At 35.8% G+C, this 22,587-nt stretch overlaps 1 protein-coding gene across 2 annotated transcripts; it reads right to left on the bottom strand.

Moving 5' to 3' along the window:
• Positions 1-3,284: 3,284 nt before the first annotated feature.
• On the bottom strand, positions 3,285-18,453 carry LOC115623419 (serine/threonine-protein kinase PAK 1). 2 transcript variants are annotated; one of them, XM_030517739.1, is made up of 8 exons: positions 13,026-13,123; positions 11,078-11,349; positions 10,854-11,008; positions 8,619-8,784; positions 7,462-8,037; positions 5,123-5,892; positions 4,016-4,234; positions 3,285-3,952 (listed from the first exon to the last, which is right to left on the bottom strand). In XM_030517739.1, exons 2-8 carry the CDS (start codon positions 11,223-11,225, stop codon positions 3,869-3,871), a joined length of 2,118 nt encoding a protein of 705 aa, XP_030373599.1. In that variant the 5' UTR covers positions 11,226-11,349; positions 13,026-13,123; the 3' UTR covers positions 3,285-3,868. The 2 variants fall into 2 exon arrangements, with proteins under 2 accessions (XP_030373599.1, XP_030373598.1); XM_030517738.1 differs by lacking the exon at positions 13,026-13,123 and adding an exon at positions 17,932-18,453 and having other exon boundaries at positions 3,286-3,952.
• Between the last annotated feature and the right edge of the window lie 4,134 nt (positions 18,454-22,587).

Below are 22,587 nucleotides of genomic sequence, written 5' to 3'. Positions count from 1 at the left end.
TTGCATTGATAGTTCCTATGACAGCTAATATATGCTTTGGTGCAACGATTTTGATGAAACTTAAACGTATCAATTCTATTATCTTATGGCAGCTATATAAAATAATGGTGCTATATATACCGAAATGAAAGACGTGCATTATACAGATTCGAATAGGAATCTAGGTATTTTATATCTACGAGTATTACCAACCCTTGAAATTAAATTGCACCATCTTACAACATCTTCCTGTTTTATATATATATATATATTTTTATTGATCATTTTTAAATACTTTATAATAATTTTTCATTCATATACATATATATATATATATAGATCTTGCTTTCGTTTTCATTTCATAATTCTAGTTGTGTGTATATATATATATATATATATATTGTATATATGTAATCATTCATCGCCTTGCTTAAACATTTCTACATTTATTGTTTAATACACATTCGTTCTGCAATTTGGAGTTCCGAGTTTTTAACACTAAAACGTACACATAATCATAATTATTCATAATTCCGCATAATTATATGTAAAAGTTCAGTTGCGTCTTCGTTTCCAATTTGGCACCAAATTGGCGCCAATTCAATAAATAGTTTTAATTTGCAAAACACATTTTTATAATTGTATTTTATGTTTCGTTTTTGTAATAATTTTTCTTTTCGTTTTTTAAATACGATATAAATGTTGTGTTAGGAACTAATAGCGAAAATAATGCGCTCTGTGAAAAATGTTATATTGATGTTTAATTTATTTTACTGTTATTTTTTCTTACGCAATTTATGAAATTCATCTGTGTAGAGCGTTACGAAAAAATGGAGGAAATATGCAAACATGAAAATAGAGTAAAGCTGCTGTCGGAAATGTAAATTTTTGGCATTGCAAACTCCCAGCAAATAACAAATAATTTCGAGAAAGCCTGTCCAAGGAGCCTACGACTTGAGCAGATATAGCATTTAAATTATAAAAAAAACCGATCTGATTACATATATAGTTCATTAAACAATATGCTCGAAAGATCTCAATGGCAGAATTATAAGCTCGGCACATATGTGGGAAATAATTTGTTCGATCACGGAATCTAAGTCCATAGTTGGGAGCAATCCTACGATCACTGATATTTTTGATCTTCTTGAGATGATGCGGGCAATACACTCTTCAATAGCGATCATTAGACGTGAAGATGCCATTCAATGTGTCTTGTTGGAAATGCTTTTCTGTATACTGGACGGTAAGAAATATTAATATCAAATAGTGTAAATATTCATCAGCGATTATTTTTTCATTTGAAGAATGAAATGATCATGATTGTTAAACCTTAATGTTTAATGATAGAGAAAATAGATGACAATAATATTGAAAAGCTATTAGTTTAGCGATCAGTTTGAAGGGATTATAGCTTAGTCTTTTCTAAAGTTTTTTCTACGATCGAGCAATTTTTAACCGGAAATTTTTAATGATCGTTCAAAGTCATCTGAAGGGTAAGAAACAGTTAACAGTTTTTGAATTCAGAATATTTGTTGAGGAATTTGTGATCTACAAATTTTTGATTATTGAAATTTATGATGATCTGAAGATCAGTTTGTGAAGCTTCTACTCAGTTATTTCATTTAACAAAAAAATTGATTTTTGAATTATATTTATTGCTATCGAGCAAAATGATCGTGATGATCGAATTTTATATGAATCGCAACTTGGTTTGTTTTTGCTTCAGAATTTGTAGAGGAAATATTGATTATTGACGATTATTTAAATGCGAGCGGTTGAAGTGATCGCGATCAGATTTAAGGGTATTTCGAAATTTGGGTTTGTTTCTGAAATAATGATCGGAAAAGTCCAAAATACATAACAAATAATTGCGATGAGCATCGTTTTACAACGTTGTTAATGGTATTTATAAAGAAATATGAACGTGATCAGATTGGAAGCATTTGACTTTATTTTTACAATCAACTGGTAATTATGAAGAGCGAGTGAAGTGATGAGAAATTAAATTAATGTGGAAATTCAACGAAATAGTTTTGATCAGTTTATTGAGATTGGGTTTTGTCTTAAGCAAAATGTTTACTGAAATTGAGGGAATGGCTTCCTTTTGTTGGAAGTATTGAAACAAATAACGAATAATCGCGATCAGCATTAAGGAATATTAGCTTTGTGTTTGTTATGTGGAAAATGATTTGAACTGATCGCGCTCTGATTGAAGTATGTAGGCTCGCAAAAATTCAAGTATGATCCGGAAATAATGTGTAAATTTCTGAGTGAAACGATCACCGATCACAATGGCATCAATACATACCCTTAAGAGATATTTGATCGTGTTTTGTATAATGAAGTAAAGAAAGGAATCAAACTTTAGAATCAGTTTAAAGGATAATTATATGTAGAATATTGCTGGACTCCCAACTACTCACTAGCTATGCCACACATTGCTACAGACGAGTAATTAACATGGTTTAGTTCGCTGCTCTACATACTAGGCTATCATCTTCTTTTTCTATATATATGTATAGTTAGTTACTATTATTAATATCATTGTTGTTCTTATTGATTCCTTATTTTGTTTTGTTTTTCTTTTGGTTAGGCACAAAGTAACTGGTTTTCATGGTATGCTATTTGTTTTCTTTTCTTTCTATCTTCATTTACATGCTATTTAGTTTCTAGTCGCTACTACCAATTTATTGAACAATTTAGTGTGTTTTTCTTTGTTTTTGTTTTATATAAATTTTAATATATTGCTAAATTTTGTTGTTGTTCAGTGTATATCTCTAAACCACATTTGGGTAATCATTGTAAATTGAAAAAATACACGCTTCTCTAATACTATGTTATCATATGACTACTTACTATTATTTATTGTTTACAACTACATACGTACACAGATATATATACCTAAGTACTGAAAAGTAGTTTTCCGAGTGTGTGTGTGTGGGGGGTGTATGTGTGTGTGTGCATAACAATTTGAAGTTTTTGTTTGAATTTGTTATCGGAATTGGTGGCAGTTACTCAGATCTGGTATGGAACCAAAGAGTGCTTTTAAAAGAAAACATCCCTCGATTGTTGAAACAAAAAACTAACTTTGTTAGTTTTCGAAAGAAATGAATGAAACATAAAATAAAACAACAGAAATCATATAAAAATATATATATATATATATATATAGGTGTATTTATATATATTTGTTTATTTAGTTACTAAATGTAGCAAAAAATTCTAGACATAATGTAAGCAAAACTGTTAAATAATACTCTCTAAGTCATATGTTAGTTACAGCGTTTAGCGCAAGAATTTCTTTGCTGAAAAGTGCTTTTTACAATTGTTTTTGTTTATATTTTGTTTGTTTGTTTGTTAAATGCTAAATACGAATTTTAAATTGTAAATCGAAACACTGCTAAATTCACAAAATTCCAATTGTGTAATGCATTTAAAATGCGAATTATTTGTTAATTTTATTTGTAGAATTCTCGTTTATGGTACAAACTAAACATAAATTTTGGTATTTCCAAATAGCAGCAGAGAATTGATTGGTTGAACTTGAAATGCAAACAACACTAAAAAGTTATTACAGATTTGTTGTTGGGAAACTTTTTGAAATGATTTTAAAAAGTGAACTGAAATTTTTTTCTTCTCTCTTCTCTTCTATTCTTTTGTTTCGTGTGTTAGAATATATAAATTTATATATATATTTATATGTGTGTATATGTAGATTTATGTATATAATACGTTTATATAAATAATTAGTTAATTAATCATAACATACGCATAAGAATTATTGTTGCTGTTGCTATTGTTGTTGTTGTTGTTGCTGCTGCTGTTGCTTGTTGTAATAATAATTCATTAGTAATGGTTAAATGAGCTGCTGTTTCTTGGTTGTTAATCAGTTGCCCTTTGTGGCCTCCTTGGCGGCCATAATCAAAGGCGTTAGACTGGCCAGAGGACGCGCTAACTTCAGGAAGGGATGCTGCCAAAGAGAATGAATGCATTAAATAGCTGATTAATGGCATGCATTTAATAATAGACATACTTTGAGCAAATCCATGGCGCTGGCACGCCTATCCACCTCCACTTCCAGACACTGATCCAAGAAATCTTGAAATGCTGCGGACAGCTTGTCTTTTTCCTTAATCTCCGGCTTGCCGTTTGTGGCAATGAGGTACAGGGCTTTTAGCGGATTCTCGTTCAAATAGGGTGGCTCGCCCTCAACCATCTCAATGGCCATAATACCCAATGACCACAAATCGACCTGTAAATAGCAAAAATTTTTATGATTAGACGAAACAGTTCTCAGGTAAATAACAGTTTGTTTCGCGACAAACATTCTACATATCTCTTAAATAATATTACTGGTCTTTCGGTTTATGTAATCATTTACTTTCAAAGAACAATTCTCAGGCATTAATATTATAACCGAACATTATAATATTAAATTCTTTACTTAATTAAGTATTTTAATTTATATTTATTATTTTAAATTTATTTTTGAATTCCTTTATACTTGTTTTTGAAGAAATAGCAATTTCCTCACCTCTAATTCTTTTTTGTTAGGTCTAATAACGTCTCTAACTACTCAAAATAAAATCCCCCGCCGAGTCGAATTCGTTATTAGGTAGTTTTGTAGTTTCTATAGGCTTTTTATTTCTTTAGTTCTATTGAGTGTAACAATAGAGAATCGATTGTATATTGGCAAAAATATTCACAAATAATTCTTCAACTTCTTTGATGAAAAATCATCTTTTTATTCGGAAAATTTTGGAAATATTACGCCCAAATCATTTATTATTATTTTCTTTAATTTTTTAACATTTTTCTAGATAAATTGCAATCCAATTTTACGCAAAAGAATTTATGATATGAAAAGAAATTAAATCTCTCATCTCAGAGGTAGAAATAATTGAAAGTTTTTAAATGACTATAGAAAAGTTTGCTTCCCACTTCAATTCTTTAACTGTTCTTTTTTTTTTTAATTTGGCAAATATATGAACTCATTACTTAAGTCAAAGAAAGCGAAAATTGTGGAAAAATAAAGAAAAATCACCCTTGAAACAATTTAAAAACTAAAATTTAAAAATTACCACAGAATAGCAGCTTTTTAATTATTTTCATCAACTGGGGAGGTTCTGAATTGACTCACCTTGGGTCCGTACTGCTTACGTGTAACCACCTCGGGGGCCATCCAGTAGGGTGTGCCCACCATAGTTGTGCGTTTCGATTGCTCAGGTGAGATCTGCGCGCAGAAACCGAAATCAGTCAGCTTGACGGAGCCGTCGAGGCCCAGCAGTATGTTATCACTCTTGATGTCACGATGTATGACTTGGTTGGCGTGGAGGAACTCCAGGGCTTGCAGCACCTCGCGGCACACGGCCGCTATCTGACCCTCATCCATGCAGGTCTCGGTGACGACGTCTGTGAGCGAGCCACCCGGTAGATATTCCATGACCACCCACAACTCCTCCGATACCAGATAACTGTCGAGGTAGTTAACGACATTCGGATGCTTGTTCTCTCGCATCACCAATATCTCATTGATGATCAGCTCCTTTTTGGGCTGTTGCGATAAATTCATTTGTTTGATGGCCACCTCCATGCCAGTCGAGGATTCAATTGCCGTATAGACGGTACCCGAGGCACCCTGTCCGATCTTCTCCATTTTATTATACTTGCGTGTGGGATCGCCGACGGAGACAATTGTGCGCAGCTTCTCCAATATTTCCTCGTCGGACATTTTCTTCTTTTTGGCATTGCCGGCGCGAGTATTGGGTGTGGCTGCCGCCGCCTGCGGCACAGCAATCTGTTGTCCCGCTGCGGGCGAGGCATTCAGATTGTTGGCCACTGTGGTGGCATTTGAATCGTTTGTCGTTGCCGTCGCCGCCGATGCCGCCAGCTGGTGTGTGTTCAACAGGTCTGTGACGATGGTGGTGTTTGTGGTGTGGGCGTTGGCGGGCGTGTTGGCGGGAGCAACGACAACGGGCGTGGCCGGTGTAACCATTGTAATGGTAATTGCAGAGTCGCGTATTAGCAGTGGCGATGGTGGTGGTGGTGGCGTCGACGATAAGGTTGATAATGTTGGCGTTGGACAATTTATTGGTGGCAGGTTGGTATAAATTGTTGTGCAATTTGTAGTTGTTGTTGTTGAAGTCGCATCGTCGTGAAACGAGGGGAACGATGAAAAGGAGGAAGCAGAAGAGTCGTGATTAGTCGTTGTTGTTGCTGTTGCTCGAGCAAATGATGATGTTGTTGTTGTAGTCGCTGCTGTATTGCAGTCATTAAAATGTATGCTATGAGTACTGATAGTAGTAGAATTAGTAGTAGACAATACACTAGTAGTATTATTAGTAGAAGTGTTATTAGTAGTTGCTGTTGTTGTTGTTGTTGCTGTAATTATTCCAACAATATCGCGCTCGTCAACTATATCTGTTGTTGCTGTTGCTGTTGGAATCGTTGGCGCTGGCTGTGGTGCCATTGCTGTTGTCGCTTCTATGCAGCTATTGCCTGCTGTTGTAGGTTGTCGGTTGTTGTTGGAGTCATTATTTGTTGCAGTAAGCAGCATTTAAAAGATTTGTGCATTCAAATTGAATGCAAAAACAGAACACAGAGGCGATACAATAACAATAACAACATTATGTTAAAATTTTAAACACACACAATGCAGATTAAAACAAACAACAATTAATATTAGTTATTACTTTTAATTAAAACTAACAATTATATTGCATTCAAGACTATTCCCATTTCTCAGAGATGTGCGCGAACTACCAGGAACATTCAGTCACCAACCATTTACATTGATCAAATGAATCTTCATCTACTTTTAGACAACTGCATATGAATCTACTTCTTTTTTAGATAACCCTTCGATCAATAACTTGAACCATTTGTATCGAATGAATCTTCATCTTCTTTCGGATAACTACCAGAAACATTCAGACATCAACAATTTACATATATCGAATGAATCTTCATCTTCTTTTGACAACTTCTCATTCATCAACTATTCTTCATCTTTTTTTTTTAGCAGATAGCATATTTTCGGACTTCTAAAAACATTTGGTCAATATCTTCTTTCATCAACTATTCTTATGAAATAAATATGCATCGAATTGCATTTCTAATAAAATGACTCAATATCTTCGTTTAGCTAACATCTCTTCGGGCTACCAGAAACTTTTGGTTAACGGCTTCAATCATTAATCATTCATATCGAATTAATCTTCATCTTCTCTTCAATAACACATCATCGTTTCGGTCAATAGCTTCATTAAATGAAGCTTCAACGAAATGCATTTCCAATAACCCAATATGTTTCTTTCAAATAATATTTGTAACTCTCTTTTGAATATTGTTAACTTTTCTTAATAAACAAAGCTCTTGCTGTCCAATAAATATCTTCTTTCTATAATGTAAACAAATGCCGCACATCTCTGAGCTATAGATTACTGTTTAGTGCCCGCATGGGGAGAGTTCGATACTCACTTGCATTGTTTTTGTTCTTGTCAAGCGTCGTTGTGGCATTATTCAGTTTGCTGCCCGGCGAGAGCGTCAGTAGCTTTTTGCTCTGCAATGGAGTTGTGGGCGTGGTCGCCGGCGCCGCTGGCATGCTCATCTGTTGCTGCTGCTCATCGATGGGCCGCGTGTAGATGGATTTCGTGCGCTCTGGCCGCGAAGCCACTGGCGGTGGCGGCGGCTGTGGTGCGCCCAAAATATCGTCCTCGTTGGCGGATGAATGTTGCGATGATGAGGAGGCCGTATGGCCACCAAAATTATACGAATGCGATTGACTGATGCCGATGTGTTGCTGCTGATTCTGTTGTTGTTGGTGTATTTGTTGGTGTTGCAACTGTTGATGCTGTTGGTGTTGCAGCAATTGTTGCTGCTGGTAATGATTGCTCAGCATTTGACCCGCCACCGACACATTGTTGGCATTCGGCCCCAGCGTCATGCTGCCCAGCTGGACGCCGATCAGGTTGCCGCCACTGTTCGAGGCATGCAGCTCGGAGTCAGTGGGCGTGCTGCTCGGACTGCTGCTGCTGACGCGACTGAGCGAGGAGCCTGCATTTAGAACGGAATACATTAATATTAACACTCTTACACTAAGGCCTTGAATAATGCGATCGATTTGGATACAGAATAGCTTTAGGCTTCAGTCGAAATTTGACTTTAAAATTCATTTTAAACGTGTGTTTCTTCATGTGATATTAATGCTATAAACTAGAGTTAAGATCTTTTTCCAACTGAAACTTAATTATATTCATTTCAAATTAAGCTGTGAGGAACCACAACATTTGAAACTATTATTTATATATAGAAAAAACATGTTCCACAATTCTTTTTAGCACCATAATATCGAATCCTTCGCACACTTAAAACTTTTCTCAATAAACTTTAATTGCTTGCAACGCAATTATATTCATTTCAAATTAAGCTGTGAGGAACCACAACATTTGAAACTATTATTTATATATAGAAAAAACATGTTCCACAATTCTTTTTAGCACCATAATATCGAATCCTTCGCACACTTAAAACTTTTCTCAATAAACTTTAATTGCTTGCAACGCAAATAACGCATTATTCAAGCGTTGTCCGTACAGACTAGTATTTGGATGAAGAAGTTGGATTTAGTTACTCACCTGAGTGCGTCGTGATGGCATTTGTCATGTATTTGGAACTTGGCCTCTGTTTGGTTGTATTGTCGAACCATTTCAGGACATCAAGCACGGCCTGGGGATTCTTCTTTTGCTCCTGCTTGCTAATGTTGGAGTTCATCAACAGACGCGCCCATGCCTCTGGCATGCCCTGTAAATCAAATAAAAGAGCATTCCAAGTGCAATAAACTCGTTATATTGTTTGTTTAGGGCAGGCAGGCATTGAAGGCATGTGCTGCAACTATTTTCTTCTCTATGGCTAGCCAGAGCACATGGCATGGAATGTGAAATGAACTGAGATGGGTACGAGACAATATATTTATTGGTAAGACTTTTCGATTTCATATCCACCTGTTCAAGAAGTCGATTCTCTTGATCTATAGAATACAGACATTCACAGGCTGTAGATTAACTATTTGAAGTCTCGAAACCTTTATGGGAATTGAAAATAGACGAAATTTTGTTTCGAAATGTTTTGGCAACATTCACATTTTTCACAATTTATATTTTTGGTGCCATCTTTTGGACAACAATCCCGTACCCAACTCTTTTAAGTAGACTGAGGGTTATGGTTATACAAAAGAAAGGATACAGAGACTTAAGCTATGGTCAGACAAGCAAATAATTTGCACGCAAATACGTAATATTTTACAATTAAGCCTTCAACATGCAATCGCAAGTTTGTTGTAGTTGATAATTAACGATTTATAATGAAATGTTGATTGTGTTTAAATTATTTGCCTGCTTGAACACACCTTAATCAATTTATATAGCTTGAAGAAACGGAGAGGAGTGTGGTTTTTTGGGAGTTTGGTTTAACAAATGAGCAACACACTTAGATCATTGAAAGAAGCCAGCGCTTAAAAGCATTTTAACTAAACTAATCAAGCTTACTAATATTATGTGGCAAGCTTGTTAACAAAGTGAAATTGTGTAATGTATAGGGTATGTATTGTGTAAGAAAACGCAATTGGTAACAATCACAACAATATAGAGATAACTATAAGGCCCGATTATTGAAAACATAGTAAGTTGGTAACGAACACATAAACGGAATAGCTCTTTCGGCTTTAACTGACAGTGGAAAGACTAATGAAGGCAAGTTCCGTTGCGTTAGACTTGGCGTTTACTTACTTTCATTGGCAGCTTGAAATAATAACGAACAATACAAAATCGGTATAGAAATTATCAAAAACGAGGCAAAGAGAGTGTGTGTGAGTGTACAAGTAAGTATGTATATGGCTAGGGGCACCAAAAGCTTATGTATAACGAGTATGTATTATATGTAAATGGCTGACCAATGCGGGCTTATATGGGCAGTTGAAAAACGCAAAAGTTTGGTTAACCTTTATAGGCAATGCCAAAGAGAGAGAGAGAGCTTTAATGGGTTTTGTTATGTTATCAACAGGTAATTATTTAATTGCGTTTAAAATTTTGTTATATTAATTTATTATAAAGTGTATAAAGCTTTGTAGCACTTTTCTCAATAGCTCTTCTTACAAGTATTTAGCAATTTGTATAATTTGTTATTTAACTTTTTTTATTACTTTAAAGTTAACAAAGCTTTGTTTAAACAGGACTGTGCTGCGAGATATTTGTATATTGGTTTTATTTTTAAAATAAAGGTAAACCTTTGAAACTCATATCACATATGAAATTTTACTGCAAAACTTTCCCTATTTAAAAAATAAATGAGTATATTTTCTATCAATAAACATGTTTGTTGCCCAGAGATAAATTATATGGCTTAAATAAAAATTCATAAAAATATTTAACTGCTTATCATCAAACACATTCCAAATAAACTAATTAAAGGTAAATCCAAAACAAAGCATCATCGAAACAATAGATAGCGATTTTCCAAATAGGCCAATCCGTTAATTGGTTTCGTCTGCCCACACGTTGAATATTCTTATTGTTATTTTTTTAATTTGAAGCACGTTTTTCTAAACAAGTTTTTGAAATTTTCAACATTTTCCCCTAATAAAAAGTGTCTGTGTAGTCTTTTCGAAGAGCTCTTCAACATCCAGACGCATTTAAAATGCAAAATATAATACTGAAGCGTTGAAATCAACACGAAAATGCTGAGTTGCCCGTCAAAATGAAAATCGAATATTTATTATTGTTTGAAGGCCAAGAAGCAAGCACATAAAAATAATGTACATATCTCTATATCTATATATTTTCTTTTTCCTATGGAATCGGTTGTGATAGACTTACCGTAAACTCGCCTGTGACCGCATCGAAACCGACATGGACCGTATGCTCGAAATTCGTGGGATACGATATATTTGGCTTGGAGTCCGTATGCGATGGTTTTGATCCCTTGATTTTGTTCTTAAGCGTCTTCTTCTTGCGGTCCGCATCGTCGGGCTCTTCAGGTGGATGGAAAAAAAGGCACATTGTTGAGCGTGCGAATGGCTGCCACATACTGAATAGCTTACCTTTGGGTAACGGACGCATATCCACAGGTGGCGCATCGCCACCACTGCCTACAGCCACGCCCACACCCACAACTCGTTCAATGCCACCCCCACGATTGCTCGTGAGACGCACTGGCGGTGCTGGCGGCTTATCTTCCTCGCTCGACATTCTGCTGCGGCACAGCTGTTTGCCTCTAGATGTTGCGTCGCCTCTTCCTCACTTCCGGGATACTTCCTGATAGTAAAACAACTGTGGCTGCCTCAATACGCGTATATATGTATGTATGTAGCGTCTGAAATGTGAAATCGAATTGGAATGCAACAGTTATTGATATTGTTTAGTGAATAGCTGCAGAAATGATTTCATGCTGTGAGCATTTTTGCGGTTTAGGTTTATAAATAGGGGGGAAAGCTTATCTTTTCGCAAGGCTTATCTAATTTTCATTTTTTGCTGCCGAAAGCAACCATTCACCATACACTAACAAAGGTGTATTCTATTTTAAGTAATTTTTTTGCAACGCAGACAAAAGGGAAAGAAACGACCCTACTTTATTCCCAAAAAATGCGTGGGCGCTGAAAGGTTATTTATCAAAGCGGCATTAGTTAATTACAAATATTTTATGCTATTCTATTTTTAGTCGGTATTTTTTTTTTGCAACACTGACAACAGATCTACTTTTATATACATACAAATCAGGGAAGGAGTTGGGGTAAGGGAAATATTCTTTTTAAATTTTGTTTAATTTGCTTGAAATAAATGTGCCAGTTTTTACTAAAAACTTCGTTGAACTTTTTGATTTATAATCAATTTATCGATTATATTTATAACGAAACTTTAAGAATACGCATCTTATTTAATATTTAAAATATATTAATTATATTTGAAAGTTGAAAATTATATGCATTCCGAACCATTCAAATACAAACAAGAAATTTAATTGTAACTTTAGAGCCAACAAGTTTTCGTGGGCTTGGGACAAGTTATGATCAAAACAGAGTTTTGGGAAAAAAAATTTTTCGTAAAAAAAACCCCATATGAACAAGTTATACAAAAAGAATCAACAAATGATCAAATAAAAATTGCATTTTAGAAAGTATTTAAACTAAATCAGAAACCAAAATCTTTGGATTTTCCCAATAATTCCTTTTTTAAGCTGTGGTCAGACTTGCCAATAATTTAGAGTCCTTGAAGAGTTGATTCACAAGTTTATAAGCTTATTATATCACAAAACTATTCATATTCAAGTCTACAATGCTTATGGTTTGTGTGCAAATTATCTGTCCATAGCTTGATGAGTATTTTAACTAAAAATACACCTGAATTTCAAATAAATCAGTCGATTATATCACACACATACTTTTGTGTTTCAGTGTGTGTGTAGATTTTGTAGACATGAGCAGTGATTAAAAAATTGCAAGGGTACATTATCTTCGGTATGCCAAAGATAACGCTTTTTGTTGTTGTTTTTTCTTGCAAGTCGCGTCATAAACAGGGCAAAAGAAAAAAATTCCCACAAAAAAGAAAACAACGAGACGTTGTCATAACATACATACATATGTATGTGCATATGTATGTATGTAATACATGCGAAAAATTATATTCATATATACCTAAAAATATATAACTTTGTACATATATTTCACACAGTTCTACATACACACACACAACTTATACAATATTCTTGGTTTATTATTTTTTATATTTATGCGCAAAAATACGAGGAAATCAACGTCTCCTCCACACACGTCTTAATTGCTTTTGCTTTTAGTATTTTTGTATTTTTGCACTGATTTTATATTTATGATATTGTTAAAGTCACTTTTGAGGCGCACATTCGTTTTAAAATTTAGCACAAAAACGTTTGAAAATGCTTTAAATCAGCACAAAAAGAACAACAAACTGAAGAATTGTTATGGGCAAGCAAATAAAAACTACATACATACATACATAAATGCAAACAACACACACCCACACAAAACTAGTCCACGAAACTATTATAATAACAGAAACTATGAAAAGAGCAACAACAACAATAACAACAGCATTAAACGCGGCGTTTTATGAATTGAGGGGCGCTCCCGTTGCTGCTGCTGTTGCCGGCCGACTGACTGAATGTGTGTGTACTAACGGCATTAATGGGCCGCTGCGCTCTCGTCTGGTCGACGGCCCGGCATTTTGAGTGTCACTGCCACTGCCCGCAAACAAATACAATACAACCAACGGCAGCAGCAGAAAGAACAACAACAGATACGGCGCCACTGTGGGTGTTGCTGAGAGCGTGGGCAAATGATACTATTCAGTAAAACCGTGAGAGAGCGGGAGAGAGCAGAGCAGCAATTGGAGATAAGTTTGACGACGATCAAAGCATTGATTCCAATAAGAATAAATATACAGAACGGTTCGTGTTTGCGATTTTGCTTACATTATTAAAAAACGAAATTGCTAATTGTCTCGGTTTTTGAAAACGAATTAAATTATTATTATTAAAAATAAAAATCATTATTTTAATATTTAATATATTGTCAAGATTAACTATCGTTTATTTTTAAGTCTATAACGCTTATAATTTTTAATAATAAACTATCAAGCCTATTAATATGGTCACTTTATTTGATTAATTGAGGCTAATTCTTTATTTCATTTCTGATTATACTCAGTAATTATTTATATTGAAATATTAAATTAAATGATCAATGTATGTACATATGCAATTTTTTAAAGAAAAATATTTTATTCATTTACAAATTAAAACAGCTGGTAACGAATCGTAATGAAACAATTTAAAATTGTAATTTCATTCAGCAAAATCAATACGGATTCGCAAACGTTTTTGTTTTTAAAAGTAATCGGGGACGGGAACAGTTCAAATGGACAGATAGTGTCTGCGTGTGTGCTGACGGAGAAGAAATGCTTTTGAACTCAAACATCTAGGGCGAGTGAGATAACAAATTCATACATAAATCCATTTGTATGTATGTATGGGTTAATGTGTGAGTGTGTGTTATCGATTAGGAAGAAAAACAAAACTGCGAGTCACAGTCACACATTTATCAGCAATTTTCGTGTTGTGCTTTTTCAATGTAAAAGAAATGAATGTCAAATTAAATGGAAATGCAAACACAAGACTTCTGAGTGCATTCTATGTGTTCTATGGGTGTAGATGGGTGGTTGTGGGGTGAAAAGAAAAAAAGAACATACGACCAGAGAGTTGAGTCGCCGCCGTCCAGTTTAATGCGTGCTCTTGTGTGTGTTTGTGTGTGTGAGAGTGCGTTTATGTTGATGTCTGCTTCGTTGCCGGCTTACAACAGCGCTGGCGACGATGTTGACGCTGACGCAGACTGCGCTGCTTGTATGATTCATTTATCAACGTCAAGCGTCAAAAGTCAATGCAGTCACGAACGGTGGGGCAGCAACAATAACAGCAACAGCGCATTCCAGGGCTGAAACAGCTATATGGAACAAACACTTTGTTTATATGCATGTGTGTATGTAGAGTAGGTTTTGGATGTCTGCCACAAATGCGACGACAGATACGTTGGCAGCCATGTAAATTAGTTTCTCCCAAAAGGTGGCAACAATATGTGATCGCAAAAGCAACAAAAGTCTGTCGCGTGGGTGGGCGGCAAACTCCATAAAACAACAACAACAATAAAGTCATCCATGTGGGCGCCAAGAATTGGGTTAATTGTTCTCTGCATCGTTGCATTTTGGCTTTTGGTCTTTTAAACCATTTTTTATTATCTCTCTCTCTACATTTGTTTTTATATTATTTTTTGCTTGAACTTCATGCAAAATCAATAAAAAGTATGACAACACAACATGTGATGTGGCTGCGATTTTGTCGCATTGCTGCACAGGTAATGTAAATTATTCCCTAATGAGCGCACACACAGCCCACTGACGCATCACCATCATCGCCATGGGCTTTCATGGACAGCATGATATTGTGGTTGGCAGGACAGGAAGCTTCCACACTACACATCCAGCATTACAAATTGCTGGCTGTGCATTCGAGAGTGGCGCGTGATCTGGGAATTATTGTGATCGTGAGTCACGCACATTGCGTTGTTAACAGCTGGTGGTTGAAATTTTAAAACAAAGTAAGCACTGTTGTCTCCATTTCGACTCACTTATTCGGAAATGGAAATCGCTTGCTGTTCCGGCTTCCGAAAAACAATCAAATAATTCTATTTCAATAATTTTGGCCATGCCCAACTGAAATCAAAAGTAATTCGCTTTTTATCTATAATTACAAAAAATGACAAAGAAGCGATTCTGATTATCTATTTTTTAGTATGAATATATTCCGAAATTTACTTTGAATCTATTTCAAAGGATTCATTCGGAATCAAATTAAAAACAAGTCGGAAATCAATTCCCTATGAAGATTAAGGAAATGTATTCTATAAAAATAAAAAATTAGTTTATTCAACTTAAATTAACAATTAGGTGGCAACTGAGTGTTGATTTGATTTAATATTTTCCCCAATCATTTCCCAAATTTTTCCTAATCAATTTCTATAATGCCCGATTAGTGCAATGCATTTGAGGTCCATATACTAAGTATTCTACATTTATTAGAAAATGTCTACATGAGCTAACTTATGTCTTTAAGATAGTTCTTCTTTAATAAATAGTATAATTATTGAGATTGTACATTTTTGTATTGAAATTCTGAGTTTTAATTATTGTTTTCAAACTAAAATGTAGAAATTTGAACACCCTGGGAATTTTTAATTTGCGAATGTTTACTGTGAATGCAACACTCTTTCATATTTGCAACGACAGCGGCTCGGCAGCATAGACTTGGTCGAAGTACCTGCTCAAGTGGGCCAAACATATTGTACATATTCATACATAGGTGCAACGTCATTGTGCCTATGTGTGCGTTGTGTTTGTGTGTGTGTTGGCGTTGCATGTTGCCAACTAAACAGCAAACAGCAACGACAACAACAGAGAGCGACACTCATAAAAGTGGCGCACTTTAGGCAATATATGGGTGTGTATGGCGGTGTGTTCCTGTATGTGTGTGTGTGTGTGCGTATGTAGAGGTGTGTGTGTTTTATTGCAACTTGCAGCAAGTGCAGCAGTTGCCATATTGTTGTTGTTGCTGGTTCGGCTGGTTGCGCTCATAAAGCCAAGTGGAGGAAGAAGCCACAAACGTTCATAAGCAACAAGAACAACAACACCAACAACGACAACAGCAACTACTACAACAACAATAATGATGATGATGACGACGCCGACGAGTGGCGCGCTGGTTGTCTTTTCTATTTTGGTTTTGCGCGCCACCCCAATGAAGAAGAAGCAGCGCCCAAGGAAGACAGAAAGAAAGAAATAAACGTATGTACGTCTGCCGCTGACTTGTGCAACGGATATTATGCCTATATATATTAAGTACCCATCCTTCCACCTTGCCCCCTCCCCACCACCCCAGCACTCCCACCCAGCAACATCAGACCATATTGTGGTGTCAGTCTTTACCTGTCGGTCCCGTATTGGTGGCAGAGAACCGTTAAACGCTAAATTGACTGCAAAATGTTGCGGGCCTAGCATTATAATTATTTTATGGGCCTATGTCGGTACACCATATAGTATTTGGGATTTTCTGTGCTTAGGCACGTTTGTTCTGTGTTCCTATTACACTGTGCAACATTTTTTTACATTTCGATGCTCAGTACATTTTTATTGCTCTACTCAAGAGCAATATTGAGCTACCGATGGCACTATCTATAAAACAATTGTTTAATATTTGGTTTACCAACTATTGATGGTAGGAGGAAAACAAATTGTTTTGCTTTGGAACGTTTATGAAGACTATTCTGTTTAAATGTTATATTTTGAGATCAAAATACCATTGAAGTTAAGAATTTAGGTTTGTGGTTTCCAATTAATATATACATTTAAGACCAAAACAGCTAGTACTAATTTCATACAACCTGAAATGTAATTATTGTATATTTATTTTAGAAAATATGATATTTTGTATTTGGTTCGGTTTCTCCTCCGAGTCGATAATATTTAAGGGAGTTTTCTTTATCTAAATGCTATGATTTATTGATTGTTAAGACCTGTTTTGAATTTTGCAATGTTTTGCTTTCTTGCTGGAAAATTCTCTGTTGATATTCCAAAATAGGCCAAAAGTTAGTTCCCATTTTTGTTGGATAGTGTTTATTGGAAACATTTTAGCCTAATGTTGATGCAGTTGCTGTTTTTTTGTTGTTGCACGTGCATGGTAATACTTTAGACACCCTGTACATGCAGTTGTTGACATTTTTCTTCTTCTTCGGCAACTGAGTCTCCAAGCAATGCCCAAAGTTTTTTTTACGACCCACAAATGCAATTTTATGACCAAAAACTTATACGTAAGTGTGGCTGTGGCTGTTGTTGTTATTTTCCTTCTTTTTCCATGAGAGCCCAAATTGTGTTTTATTTTGGGGCACACCAACATAGAGATATATAGACACACACACTTACACACACACAGTCGAAATGGAGCAACTCGCAATGTGTTAATCTCAAATAATCTTAAATAAAAACCACTTGAGTCGTTTTCCTGACCGTTTTTCCGGAACATATAAAAAGAAAACACAAGAGTGCACAGACAAACATGAAATAAAGAAAAAGAAGCGAGCACGTAGGGGGAGGGGAAGGAGGCATGCAGGCAGGCGGAAAAGCAAGCGCCAGTTCGAGTAGTGCCGTGTTGGAAAAATCAATGCACATGTGTGCGTGCGTGTTGCCAAACAGCTGCATGCAAGTATGTATGTGTGTGTGTGTGTCGCTAACACCAATTTAAAATTTGATCATGTATTAAAGTATGTAAGTGCTGTGTGTGCGTATGTATTTTTTATGAATGAAACTTTGAGAAACTCACTGCAGGTATATCTATGATGTGACACCCTGTTTACCGTTGCTCGTTCGTCACTTTCCAACGCAAAGAAGTGCGTTTAAGTGTGCGTGTTTGTATGTTTGTCTATGTGTTGTATTTGTTGTTGCTGTTGTAGAGGCAGGCGGTAGCAGCACTAAAGGGCAGAGGGGCAACACTTTCCAGCTGGAGATTTTTTACGTGTTTGTAAACTTTCAAGAAAACATCGGCACAATGCACTTTAAATACACACACACACATATAATTATGATGGTTTAAATAAACTATGCCTTTTTTTCTTATTTGCGGAAAACCCTTTGCGAAAGGAAAACCGCAGCGGCAGCGAGCGACGAGTTGGCAGCGCACAAGTGTAAACGACCCGAACGAACAAAACACAAATTTTCTTTTCTTTTCCAAAGCACAGTTCCACGCGTTGTTAGCCTGCCGTTTACGTGAGTGTGTTACGCGCGCGTTTCTGCCGCTATTCCAATACTCTAATTTACATTTTATGCGGTTTTTATAACAATTAATAAGAGCTCAAAACGCAGACTTTTTTGCTTCGACTTATTCAGGGCTGGCGAAGCAAACGATTACCACCGATTACTACAGCGATATATCTGTTCGATTAATTGCAAAGGTTGGACAGTGCTCCCCAAAAATCAACAGCTGCTTCAGCTAAAGCATGGGTAGCACTGTCACAACAATGTGGACGAATTTAAATGTATTGGAATGACAGAGAGCGAATAATCTATTTGTACGATGGGTCTTAGCACGAATTAATAAAAATGCCTTCATATGAAATAAATTTTTAATTTCCGCAAGTAACAAAACTTCGCCAAATCATGGCCCAGCTTTGTTTCCAAAAACCTGCAATTGTTTAGAGGAAATGCCAAAATTGCCTTTATTGGTTTGCTAGGAAAAGTGTGTACATACTTAAAATTGTACAGAAGTGTATCAAAACTCTTGCAGCTCGAACAGAGTAGGCCTGAAGTTTGCCTATGGAGTTGAATTTATATTTTATTCTATTTCTATTTTAAAATAGAATTATGGTTAAATTTAATTTATTTTCTTAGATTTCGGCGATATAACTGGATTTTATTTCTTTTATTTTATTTTTTAATAATTTGTTTGTTTCATTACTTTTATTTCAAAAATTATGGGATTTCGCTTGGTAGGCAACATCTCTGGGCATTACTAACTCTATTTTAAAATAGATTAATGGTTAAATTTGGTTAATGAAGTGTTTTTTTTTAAGATTAGGCGAAATAACTAGATTTTATTTCAGTTACACTTAAAGACTTAGGTTGTAGAGGTACCTTTGGCTTTTTAAGCGAGTCCAGCTTTATGCTTCATTTCTAAAGGCTAATTATTTTATGCATGGTATTATACTGTTACTATTTCAATAACTTAAATTAAACTTATTGCAAAATACAATTACAACTTATACAAGGGATTAGTCTTATTTACTTATTATATTGTTTATAACTTATATGAACCTATTGGCAAGGTCAATATGGTCATATGTATATGATCTTCTGCTTCCTTCTCATTATAAAAACATTTTCATGGGTTCGAAAAACCTCATATATTGTGAAGCTTGCTCAGAAAGAAAGTGCTTAATCCGCAATACACTGACAACAATGAATATTCAAACTGACCAAACTGACCCATGTTTTGGGGCAGCACTGTTTTGTAGTGCTGCCACTCCACAGTGATAACAGTTGCTTTTGTATGGGCAGCACTACAATGACGAGCGGGCTGTAGCATTTAAATATTTTTTAGCGCCAATTTATTAAGAATCTGGCTAAACCTTGCTTATAAACATTTCATGCCTATTTCTTTTTGCAATGAGCTGCAGATATGCAAAACATTATTATCATTCATCATGATGATCGTCAAGAATGCTGTTGTCAGGATTTTCACGAATCCACGAACAAATTCCATAAGCCAAGCCCCAAAAAATAAATGTACAATGCTGCTTGAAGCGAAGCTTTAGCATTTCAACAACTTGTTTCTTACCAATGCTTATGCATGCCCCGCACCCGTGCTTTCCACAGCAACAACAACAATACCAACAAAAGCTAGTCAGCCAGCCATTGAGTCTTAAGCCAGTTCGTCAGCGTGATTTGCTTTTTGGCTGCGCTGCACGCTGCTGTTGTTATTGTTCATTGTTGTTATTGCTGTTGCTTTTGGCTGCTGCTGCTATGTTGTTGTTTTTTCATTTCTGGCTCGTTTCATGTTGACCCACTTTTCGTGGCAATACGTGCGGCGCTGACGCTGTTACAGCACAGTGGGCCCCAGCTCAGGTGAAAGCTTTGTACTTTGGTGGAACTGCACATTGGCTTTAAAGCCAACAAATGATTTAGAAATATGGTAAAAGGGTTGGTTTGAATATAAGTATATGCGTATAAGATGGACAAATTTTGGACTTTGCTTGCCCACTTCCTCTGAAATTTTGAAAAATATTACAATTTCTGAGGCTGTCTAGCTACTTTAAACATAGATATCTATTTATTTCTGTGTTTAAAACGTATCATTTATTATTATTATCATTATTTGTGCAAGATAAAGTAATTAAAGAGAGTTCATTATCCCTCGGAAATATTGAAAATATATAATAATTGAAATTGAAAATATATATTCCGGAACATATTGTATATATTTCAATTTCTTTGTCATTTCATTTCGTTTAAAATATTTTCAATTTCATGCCAGTGTGCAGTTTGTGCCACTGTGCGCAGCTAAAAGTCATAAACTAAATTGCCAACAGGTTATAGTAGCTGTTGTTGTTGTTGCTGCTGTAGTTGATCGAGGCAGTAAAAAGGGCCATGACAGTGACACTTGAAGTTTGAGGTTAAATCGTCAATGTTGTGGCCGTTGTTGCTTTTCTGCTTCACCTTCTTCTTCTGTTTCTTGCTTGTGCTCTGCGCTGCCTCTTTTAATATTTTCGACATAAATATGTATGTACATACGTGTATGTACATATGTATATCGTGCGACAATTGTGCATTGTTGTTCGTTGTGTGCTGTTACTGTTGTATGTAAAACGAAAGACTGCAGCAAAAAACTTACTTAAATTGTTTTTTTTTCCAAGCAAATATTTGGGGATGCATAAAATAAAGCGTGACAGCGCAGCTCACCGCTCCTGATGCATTATACTCACCACCATTGCTTTTTACCACGCTTCCGACCACACTCCTTGTCCCATTCACTTGTTTAAAGCGGCGCACGCACAAAAATGCTCGCACATTTTTTTAGTTTAATAATTTTTTTTTTTTTTTATTTTTCTACTCGCACACACAAATACACACACATTTGAAAAGTGAAATTTCAAAGTAGAACAAGCAACCATAACAACAACAACAGTCACACTCGCACACAGTGTACAGCACGCAACTTGTTGAGGTTCCAATAAAAATGAGGTCGCTTGACTCTCGCCCCGCTCGCCCCTCTCTCAAGCTATTTGTGTGTGTGCATGTATGTTTGTGTGTGTGTTGTGTGTGTGTGTGTAAGTTGACCAGTCGCCGTCGTCGTAGACGTCGCCATGGGGCGCTAGATCACGCGCCAACTGCCAAAGTTGTTGTTGTTGTTGTTGTTGCTGTTGCTGCTGTTACTGTTGTTGTTGCTGCTCTTTATGCCTTTGGCTGCCTTCGAAAATGCATTGGAAATTAATTGCAGTCGCGTCCACACACATTTCCACTCCACTCCGCCACCATTAACTGTTCTTAACCTGTTTGTGCAGCACTGCGTTGGCCTTTTAAAAGCTGCACGTATCCACGAACTTGAAAAAATTCCACAAAAAAACAAAACAAATGCACAATTTGTTTGCTTCATCTTTGATTTACGTTATTTTCTTCATCTTTCGATTTTAATTAATGCGCCGTTCCATATTTTATAGGTCGGCTGCTGGGCAATCTTTTTTCAGTTGTGAAATATTTTAAGGAGACATGGTTACTGTTCTTTTCTTTTCAACATTGGGGCAAAACATACAATTACTCTGTAATCGTTTCTTGGGATTAAGAGATCTTATTAATAAAGGCCCTCAGAAGAAATAGCAATTTCTATGACAGCCGTAATAATGTTAATAAACAACTATTTATTTGAACAACATATGTAAATATAGAAATGTTCCGTACAAACACAAAGTATCCATGATCAGCCGAGAATTGCAATGAGATGTGATGCTTTGTATGCATTTTTAAAATATAAGACTGTCGGGCTGGATACAATTTTCGCGGTTCATAAGCTTATGAAGATACTTGATAAACTTTTAGAAGTTTCAATAAAGGAGTGTTTGCACCAACCTATGGGAAGAAACCAATTGCATCTGCAATTATGTTAGGCTTCCTAAAGCAACTACCTAAATAACTGAGGAGCATCAATAAAACTAGATTCCTTATATCATTGATTGTCGTATGAGGCGACAAATAAAAGTATCCAGGCTCTCCTTCTGTCTTTTGGAACCATTTTAAAGATACCTTAGTTGATAGATAGGAGGATGGAGCGATTTAAAGTAGTTCATACGAGTAATTGAACCTGAAATCGGTTTTTGATACACTACTTGTTAAAATATGTCAATATGTCAATGTCGAATGCATGCTAGCGGGAAATGCATTCCCGATTGGATAAGGAGCGATGCATTTCTAGCAGCTCTGCTGATCTTTG

This window comes from Scaptodrosophila lebanonensis, unplaced genomic scaffold (assembly GCF_003285725.1).
Source record: "Scaptodrosophila lebanonensis strain 11010-0011.00,11010-0021.00 unplaced genomic scaffold, SlebRS2 tig00000053-arrow-pilon, whole genome shotgun sequence".
NCBI classification, from domain to species: Eukaryota; Metazoa; Arthropoda; class Insecta; order Diptera; family Drosophilidae; genus Scaptodrosophila; species Scaptodrosophila lebanonensis.
Note: the sequence above shows the minus strand (reverse complement) of the source record. Positions and strands in the feature narration are given on the sequence as shown.